General features: G+C 43.2%; 1 protein-coding gene across 1 annotated transcript; it reads right to left on the reverse strand.

Annotated features, from left to right (window-relative positions):
* Nucleotides 1-1,219: 1,219 nt before the first annotated feature.
* On the reverse strand, nucleotides 1,220-10,353 carry CLN5 (CLN5 lysosomal BMP synthase). Its single transcript, XM_075138871.1, has 4 exons — nucleotides 10,139-10,353; nucleotides 8,008-8,173; nucleotides 6,622-6,847; nucleotides 1,220-3,439 (listed from the first exon to the last, which is right to left on the reverse strand). Exons 1-4 carry the CDS (start codon nucleotides 10,249-10,251, stop codon nucleotides 2,928-2,930), a joined length of 1,017 nt encoding a protein of 338 aa, XP_074994972.1. The 5' UTR covers nucleotides 10,252-10,353; the 3' UTR covers nucleotides 1,220-2,927.
* Between the last annotated feature and the right edge of the window lie 7 nt (nucleotides 10,354-10,360).

Raw genomic sequence — 10,360 nt, forward strand, 5'->3', positions numbered from 1 at the left:
CGAGAAGCAAAGAAAGTGACTCTCTCCAACACTTGTGCCCAGAAGGAATAAATACCGGCCTCAGAAGGAATTCATGTATGTTAAAAAAAGGGCAACTCCTACGCTGATAATCAGTACCTTTAAACTGAAGATAGAGTTCTGTGCGAACCAGCCTTGCATACACACATGGCTGCATAAAGGAATCGTCAAATGATCATCCGTGTGACCCACTGCTGAACACACTCACAGATTCTGTCTCAAATAGCTGCTTCTTTCCCCTGCTGCCTGGAAGGGATGCAATGTCCTTGATAAATAACTGTCCAGTTGTCTTCATCTTTTTTTGTTGCCAGAAATTTACTGTCCTCTAACGTGCAGCTAATACATGCTAGGATGTTAACCGCTTCTCCTTGCAGCATCTCCCTGTACCATCCAGAGTATTAGGGTTAGAGTAAAACATGCTAGATCAAGTGGATTGTACAGATGAAATAGGAAACGTGAGAAGGGCTGTTATTTAGGCACAAAAAGCCCAGGATATTATAAACTTGTACTTATAGAACCACTAAGTGACGTTTGACCACAGACATGAAAAGTGATTACTTCTTTCATACAGACATCCACTATTTTTGATCAAGTTCTTCAAAAATCATGAAGGTTTTTATCTCCGCAACCAGTCAGCTATGTCAAGTTGTTGTATAATCTCTCTAGATATTATTGGTCCACAAACACCCTTCTTTTTGATTGTTAGGAGCTGCACAAGGCAGCTTTGACATGTGGGATTCACCTACCGTTACCTGTGTATTTCAGGATTTGGCATTTCCAGTTGTGTAAGGCTCTCCTATGCATCACACAATACTCCAACTATTAGGAGAAAATAATGACTTTGGTTCGTAGACTCCCTAGGTCCCGTATGAAGACGAGGAAGTACTGTACAGTGAACGAACAGCACTGTCAGGCTGAGCAGAGATCTCTACTCTACTATGAGGGAGCATGACCTACCCCACCATGGCATCTGCTTCAGGCTCTGAAAGGTCACTCTAGCTGCATTGATGCTACAAGCTTTTTAGCAAATGCTAGAGAAGCAGCTTTTGGGGCTTCTACTGGCTTGGTTCCATGATCCTATCTCCCCGTCAGAGCTTCGGACACTGGTTTTGAGGTTGAGGCTTTTTCCTGAGAAGATAAATATGGGTTCAACAACGTCGAGGGTTTCAAAGTCATAAAAACATGCATCAACAAGAACGTACCTTCTGTAGACAGGCTTGTTGCATCCCTTTATCTTCCCTAGTGCCTCCTGGATTACCTTCTTGGTGGGTAATCTAAAGAATCTGAAGCTCAGCTGGTTAAAGCAAGGGCAGGTGACTTTGGCTCCAAAGAGTAAAGTCTTTCAAGTTGAGGTAGAAGATGAAGTTTTACATAGCAGTGGAACTAATTAGCAGCTTTCCCCTGCAGAACAGAGGTGCTCTCATCACCTCATTCCTCTCACACTAGCTCTCATGCTCATCCCATTACATGATAATGCAATTCAAATAATTAATTTTAGTGACTTTTTAATACAAGGTTAATTTTCTGCCATTCTTACGATTTGAATCAAATCACTGTGTACTCACACTGTGTACTCCCCTCTTTGGCTGCAGTGGGCTATTAACTTGGCTCAAGCCAAATGAAACTGCAGAGTTGGGTTCCTGTGTCATTAACTACTTAGCCGTGATGCAGCAATTACCTCTGCAGAAGGTTAAACTCATTCTGCAAACAGTTTAAAAAAACAAAGCGAGCAGTGTACACTTGGAGATGATTATGCTGCTGCAGGTGTATTTTTTGTATATAGGCACCTCACTGCCCTCCAGAAAGCCGGTGTTCCCTTGGCTTTGGTCGGTTGGGTTTAAAGGCAACTAGTTGCCAAGCAGCTCTAGGCATAGCCTGGATCAGGACTCCAAGGACACCGCAGCTGGCACAGCACCATTACTGCAAGCATCACTGCCAGTAGGAGGCTGCAAATGCTTTTTACAGGGAAATCTAAGCCCTGATTTTTAATTGTGACTTTGACACCCCACAAACTGTCATTGCTTCTTTCACATTGAGGATTCCATGCTTTTTAAAGAAATGTAAAAGGAATATAAACGTGACTTCTATGAAACTGACCTAATTGAAGCCTCAAGTAGACTTTAAGAGAGGAGACTGCTACAACACTGCAGTTATGCATCAAAGTTGACATCAAAACAGGCTGTTTGCCTTCTATCTGTGCTAGAAAACTCACACACAAATCTTAGGAAGAGCCATCTGTATTGTGTTTACAGTGCAGATGAAGGAACCAAAGTGGTGACAAGGTACCACCCATGCCATCTTCTAATAATCTAGGTGCCCATTCCCACCCCGCTGAACACCTACTTCATGAACCAGAGAACAGTTCATAGGTCCCAGTTGTACAAACCAAAGAAATACAGAAACACCAATCTAAGGCACATGTTGAGAGAATTGGACACATCTAAGCACTCAGGTTTGTTAGCTCCAACATACGGATTAGCTGAGTTGGTCAGACCAGAAGGTCCTTGTAATGCTTGTGTCCCATCTCTGTTGGTGGCCAGTGCTATTTGTCACCACATGGCCATGTACTGGCGAGCGCCTGAGACAAGAGCAGGCGGGCTGCCTCCCACTCACCCTCTGGGCACTGCGGAGTTTAGCCAAGAGGAGCCACATCAGCCTACCTTCAAGGCAGCAGGTATCCATAGTTACACAGAAGCTGGCCAAGTCGGAGATGCTGAAGTGTTCACGAATGTTTTATGCAGGTAATAAGAAAAAAAGGCATAGTCTTTCATGTGGTCCAGCAAAGCCCTCCCAAGACAACTTCTACAGTTAGCAGTGAAACATACAACACTTTAATACCATCACGGTAGCGCTCCAAAATCCTTAGGGATATTCTGGCATAAGGGCAAGTTCAGTTCTTCAGTAAGCAACTATCCACCAAAGGATGTTTTGCTTCCAATAGGTAAAGGGACCTCTTCATAAATTATTTTGAGATAAGGGAACTTCATAGGTAAAAACCAGTATTCCAAGTTGTAGAAGAGGTAAAACTGACGATTCAAGATGACACGATCAATTATCTTTAAAAGATCCACAAAAAACTCTCCGACTGTCCGATGAGGTTTGAATGGGTAATAGAAGTCTCTTATAGCTGCTGCCAATGTCTTGTTTCCTAGAGGTCCAAAAATAGATGTTTCATTTCCCAAAAAAATAGGTTCTCCACTGAACAAAATTATGCTGGTATAGTTTGTTTGTATCTTCTTAAATACAGCTCCTAAGTCAGCTAGCTTCTGGTACGTTCTCAGTATAAATTTAGAGCATTCGTAAGAGTCAAACCATACTACTGATTGTTTGTCGGGACTTGCTTGAACTGTCCAGGTTTCATAGTAAATGCCAGTCTCATTGTCGTATTTTACCCATTTTGCCATTTCATTAAACATGGCTCCTGTAAAAGATGAAAATAAGCACAGAGACAGGGTAACAAATATATGACTCAAAATATTTTCCACCTATCTCAAGGTTCACTTCCCTTCCCTGCAAAAGTTTACCCGCAACATTACCCAGCCACGCAAAGATACAAGGTTTTGGCTGGAGGGAGAAGTGATACCCCACTGAATAAACTATATTTACATGTAAGTTATTTAAACTGTAATTCCTTTTTCAGCCCCATTTCCTGCTATGCCAGAACATCCAAATGTCAGAGAACCATGACACTTCTCATTTTATCCATGTAGACAAACAGGGCAGGTAGTACAATCTACAAGAGATGCTGACAAAGTGCTCACCAGTGCAACAGGTGTTTCTGCACTTCCTCAAGTTTTAACTAAATTCAGCAATTCAGGGCAGAAGTTTTCGTGTCTCTCTAAAAAAGAAGCCTATGTAACCTCAGATTGAGACTCCTGGCTGTTTTAGCAGCTCCTCAGCTGAACTAAGCCAAACAATATGAGTGGGATGTGAAGACTAGTAAACTTAAAGACCTTGTGGATTATTTTTTAGTTAGAATACATGTTTGGAGTGTTTCGGTGATTTCACAACTGGAATGAGGAAGATACCTCCAACCCAGCTCAGCCCTCCGGGAGCTCCTTACACATGATGCATCTGCCTCCCCAAAATAGAGCTGAAGCACAGGGCTAATCTTCCTTCATTTGTTTTTCCCATAGTCCTAGCACTGCACCTCAGCCTAGCCCTTCCCTCCCTCTCTTTCCTCAGTCACGGCACAGGGTACAACCACCTGTGACTCAGATCCGTCTAGCACCTCACATTCATAGCACGGCCAAGTTTTGCAGGTTCTTTTTGTGCGATATGTCAGAAGACACAGTCAGACAACAGCTTGCAATCGTGACAGCGTTCCAAGCCATGATCTCTCTTCAGCTGCAAGTGTCACTGCTGTGGGTACAGTAACTACGCTTGGTAGCTGCTGAAAGATAGGCAAGACTGTTGCGAGCCAAGAGACTGGCAGCAGTTACCTCAGGGTGGCAGACACCAGACAGATCTGTGTCACTAACACCACCCTGCACACAACAACCAGCCTCTCGCATTAAGTCTGAATTCACTGCAATGCTGCATTTGTCAAGACCAATGCAGAGCATCACATGCCACACATCTCCCTCCAAAACAAGCTGCAAAGGTCAGATTGCTGGGTCTACTCTTCATCAGAGAGTAAACACATCTCACACTCTAAGGTAAGGCATGTGTGCAAGCTGCTACCTCAGAATAACTGAAGTTCTGCACGTTCACCTCCTAGGCTACCCCATTATAACTGTTCTTATTTTGAGCTTCACAGTAAACATAACAATCATTCTGTTTAGTGAAAGCTTTGGCTACTTTCTTTTTTAGTTGCCCATGACTTGGTTTAATAAAACAGAGAGTCACTAAATCTGTATCAAGAACTGTACTTACTATACACTGTAGATGTGCTTGAAGCTCTCTTTTATCTTCTCTAATTCCTACCAGATTAGTTTCCTAGCACGTATTCTGCAAGGCGTGTTATTGAAAAGGATTTGTCTCTCCTAACAAGACCAAGATGGACTTAATACGAAGTTCTGGCCCTAACATCTTAAATTAAACAAAAATATTACAGGTTAATCCATGGCTCCATCATAATCTGTTGGAAGATGCCTAGATAGTCAAAAATCAGACTTTGGATATTTTTGCCCTCATTCCACGAAAGAAACATACTCCTAAGTAACATTAACCTGGCCGATGGGCTTTAAAAGAAAATGAGAATGCTTCATTGTGGTCTCTGACACTGCTGACAAACAGCTCCATAGGATTTCACAAGGGCAAAGAGGGTCCAGCTATTTCATACGATAAAGCCCTCTCCCACGAGATGGGATGCTTTTTGCCTGCGCTCTGAAGGAAGCAAGTTCAGCTCATGATGCTGTCCATCTGTGCTTGCACCCATTCACTCTCTTCCACAGTAACTTTCAGATTCCTGGTCAAATTCAGACAATTCAAAACTCTCAGAGATGCTACCTTCCTAAAAGTTTCACGGAAACAGGAAGCGAGAGAGACAAGGAGAACCATAACAATGCCTCCACAAGGCACCAGCATAACCTCACCCTTCTTAGGCATCAAATAATCCACACAGGCAGGAAGCATTGCAAGCTCCACAACTGTACGAAAATGTTTAACTTGGCATTCATACAAAAGAATCCAACCATATCAGGCATCAAAGACCTCAGTCATCAGCTACAAACTCACAGGAAAGCAGCTCTGCTTATTTCACTGCTTAAAGAATAGCCTAGAATTTCTTAGCAGCACTGAATAGATTATCTAGAGACTGAGTCCAGCAAAGTTGCTAAAGGTGGAAGCGGGCAAACATAAAGCACCACACCACACTAGCTGTAATCTGACTCTCCAGTGTGCCTTGTACACTATGCTAACTTCGGAGAGTAAGTGGTTTTGGTCACACAAAATGCAGCTCTCCCAAGTCCTCAGGGGACTTTGTTCCTAAGTCATTCACTGTATTACTACAGTAATCAACCAGGTTTATTTAAATGACCTTTTTATTTTAGGATTTCAGTGTTCAGCATGCATCAGGAAGCTATTCTGGGATCATCCACGTATTTAAAGGTGTAAATCCTGGGTTTGTTCTATGACATATGACAGAGATCTATTACTGGGGACATTTGCAGTTTTTATGACACATAATGGGGGAGATGGAAATAGAGATTAATATTTTTTATATTTTTGAGACTATTTCTAAATATGGCTTATTTGTTTGCTCAGTAATGAACACATTTGCACCAGTTTTTCTATCTCAGCAGTCATCTGCCACTTCACAATACAAGGCTTTGTTTTGGTGAAGCCATGTGAAGAGAGTCCATAATGGTTCTGTATAAGCTGTTTTGCTATTTTTACACTCAAGAGACTCAACTGGTTTTGTACAGCAACACCAAATGACTCTCATTTAACAACTCTTCAGTGTGCATTGTTCAAAAGGCAGCAGCCTCATAGCGCTTTCTGTATTAAAGAAAGTGCAGAGATAGTATTTCAGTTTGAAATTAGCATCAGTGACTAACATTGCGAATAACCTACAAGACATAAATTAAAACATACTGCTTTATATGAAGACAAGGCTGTCTCTATATCTTATGATATTAGCACTATCCATCTGAAATCTACCTGATATTGTGGTCACAAGAACTAAAGTTCCATTTTCCTTCCAGTGTGCATAATCTATTCCTTCATAAAAGCAGGCAGCTCCCTGGTTACACCAGAATGGTGCATCCATGCCAGGCCGGAGATGTGGAAATGTGCAGTTCCCAAGCTGGAAGAGCTCATACCACTCCATTGTGTAGCTTTTGCCCGTTAGCGAACTCTTGAAACCCACAGCATCATGCATAATTTTCTGGAAAAGAAAAAAAAAAACAACCAAACCCCCAAAACTTTAACATAAAAAATGAATTCATCTTGACCTGTACAGAAGATAAGATGCTTGGGAGCTGTTGTGCAACAGGGTGAGAAGAGGGGAAGGGGTTCCTATAACATCTTGGCTTCAGTAGCATTGATGCACAACATACTAGATTGTGATAAAAGTATGTGCGTGATACAGAGTCACACTGTCTCAGTGCTTGTCTATCCATCCATTGTACATTCTGAGGCAGATACTCAGTGGGAGCTCATAATCAAAACTCAAGCTTACTTTTTGAATCCTTAACCTCACAGAGGTATCAAAGAAATAAAGAGCAGAACTGAGTTACCAGAAACAGATCTTAGTAATGAAAGCCACAAAAGGAACAACATAAATATTTATTTTAAAAGCTGTATAGTAAATACATAAATTCAACCTTAGTTTAACAACCGAGATAACGATATTTGAAGCTATTTCCATTTTTGACTCTGTGTGCTTGGTTTTGATGTTGCTATTTCATGTTCACTAGTATTTCTTTATTCATTAGGGATCATGCTTTGAAGTTTAATTATGCCACTGCTATAGCTATGAATATCACTAAACTTGAGATTCTCTCCTATTTGCATGATACCATGAATGGAAACTTTAATTCAATACTGATCATAACATTCAAGAAAGAACTGTAAAAGCAACCAACTCCCCATGATCCACTATTCTGACCAGCTAGCTGTCCACTCCTGACAGATATCCACGTTCATGCAAATATCTAAGTTTTTAACAGAAAAGTTCATACACTAGGCAAGCATTTCATCTGACATAAGGTGACAAATAAATGTATTTTCTTGATACGCTGCTAGTGCAGAAAAAAAGACACCCAAAACATAATGGTGTGTGTATACAAAACACTCCCAATGTGCAGCTCCATGGGGGAACCCATTCAAACCCACCGACAGTGCTGATCATGCTCTTTTCTTTAGCTGAGCTAAATTCTGTAACTTTTGTTTGAAACTTACTGCTCTTTGGGTATCTTTCCTATAGATAGCCTAGCTTGTGTGCTCCAATACTCTTCCACACAAGCATATCCCATTCTTGACACCTGCTGTTGAATTCAGCTGAATTTGCCACTATAACTTTGTTAAACAAAAATATCACCTTACCAAATGTCCTAGTAGGTCCCCATATTTGAATTCCCATACTGGAGCCTGTAATCGATACACTTCAATGACATCCTCTTCTTTCATAACTGGAATGGCAGAGCCAGTGGGACAGAAGGTGTAACGAGCTTGGCAGTAAGGATCAGTTTTTGGACGGTAATCAAAGCGCCTGTGTTCAGAAAGAGAAGCACGCAGAATGATAAGCACAGCTTCACAGCTGGAATAACTGTCTCCCGGCTTCCTGAGGGCCTGAGTGGGAGAGCTCAAGCGTGCAGCCACCCCCAAAGACAGATTCTGTGATCCAGATGCTGCAACATTTGCAGTACGCAAGTTCGTAAGGCTGCTGAGGTGCACATCTGCAGAAACGGGACTTAAGACTTGCGAATGCAAGTCATTGTACACAGTGCTGATAGCTAAGGAATGGACATGATGCAGATGACAAAGGGTGACTTACACTCGCAAAATCAGAGACACATAGGTGCTGGTTTGAGATCTGCCTCAAAAACGTTCTCCTAACAGTTTGTCGACACAGGGATTGACCAGTTTGCTCTGGGAAACTATTCTATAGTAATAGCTCCCCAGATGGAGCTATTTTTACTCTACAATATTGCCAATATCAGAAAGAAATATTCTATTCCTCTATGCTAATTTAGATGAAGAGGCCTAAGAACCTATGAACCATTCATCATTCCTATTAAACCTCAAAAACTGAAGACCGAATCCACTTCCGTATCACACTATATACAAATAGCAAAAAGCCTTTCTGACAAGTCTTCCTTTCCCAATTTCTTTCAAATTCACTCACTGTATTTCACTTAAAACAAGGTTCCTATATGCCTGTTACCAAGACAGGTTGGCGTACAGAGCTTGCCCAGAGCACAGCCTGAGAGTCTAACATGCTCAGTTGCCCAGGGCTACCAAATGGCGTAAACACCCCAGCCATGAGATGACTGAAGGACATGGGACTTCCTGAGCCATAGTAAGGCCAGTAGCCCTGCTGAGACACTGTAGATTTTCCCTGTGGACTTCTTCTCCAAGCTTGCTGGGTACTTCAGCATGTCTGCCTTTATTTTGTCCAGGAAAAAAAAAATAAAGGAAAGAAAGAAAAAAAAGAACAGTGTACAGCTGGAAAAAGAACACACAGTTAGAAAACAAAGACTTATGCCAGCCACACATTTAAGTCCTGTTTCTAAATTGCACACCTTAAATTTTCAATTTCCTGTCCCACTGCACCTTGCATGTGACAAGAAGGTAACAAGCATGTTAAGAAGCATTAAAATACCACATTTCTGAGTGTCTCACTGACAGGCTTGTACTCCAATTTTGACCATCCCAAGACCCAGTCTTGCAACTACTGAACTTGCTGGAAAACCCGAACTACTCGTGACTGCAAGATCGGCTCCTTCAGGCATCACCTGACGCAAATTTAACTGCTAGGAATTATCCAACAGGCTTTCAAAACTTTAGGTGTCCATTAGAAAAGCAATTAAATGAGAACGCCTCCCCTTACAAACAGCAAGCCCACACAAAATACACATACAAGCGTAGCCCTTCTCCTGAAGAGGGTCATCTCCTCAGCATAACCATAGCTACTTGCTTCAGTAAAATGCAGTAACGTGCACTCTTCCACTTTCCTCAACAGCACCAGGCCTTCTTCTGGAGCTAAGAGAGCTCCGGAGCAGGGAACACAATTTCATTTATCATGAAAAGAAGTATGAAGTAAAGTTAAATTTAAAAAATTTAATCATCGCAACTTTTTGCTAAAACAGGAATTAAAGGAGCCCCTTTAAAGCACGGGCAGTCATTCCCGGGGCAGCAATCCCGCTGCTGACGGAGCGAGCGCAGCTCTACCCCAGGGACGGGACACCCGTTCCCTCGCACTTGGGAGCTGAATACACCAAATATCGCATAAATGACAAATACCCCCCGAGATTAAAAAGGGGAAACTATTCATGGCCTTTTTAGTCTAAAAATTAAATAAACAAACAAAACAAACGGAAAGCTGACGGGCCTTGGAGGAGGAGTAGGCGGGCGGTCAGGCGCAGGCGGCCGGGCCGGGCAGCGGCGCCGGGCAGCCGCGGGGCCGTGCCTCTGTCCCGCTCCCACCGCCGGGCCCCCTCCCTGCCCCACTCACCTGTAAGGCACCGGCCACCGCCGCTGCGGGGAGCGGAGCGTCCCCGAGAAACACAGCCTCCAAGCCGCCGTCAGCAGCAGCAGGAGCAGCCGGTAGCGGCGGGCGGCACCCATGGCGGCGCGGCCTGCGGGGCTGCGAGCCGGGCCTCGGTGCTGCGGACGGGCGGGCAAGGGAAGCGGCGGGGCTGAGGGAGGCTGGGCGGGAAGGGGGCCGCCCCCGCGC

The sequence above is a fragment of the Calonectris borealis genome, chromosome 1, assembly GCF_964195595.1.
Source record: "Calonectris borealis chromosome 1, bCalBor7.hap1.2, whole genome shotgun sequence".
NCBI classification, from domain to species: domain Eukaryota; kingdom Metazoa; phylum Chordata; class Aves; order Procellariiformes; family Procellariidae; genus Calonectris; species Calonectris borealis.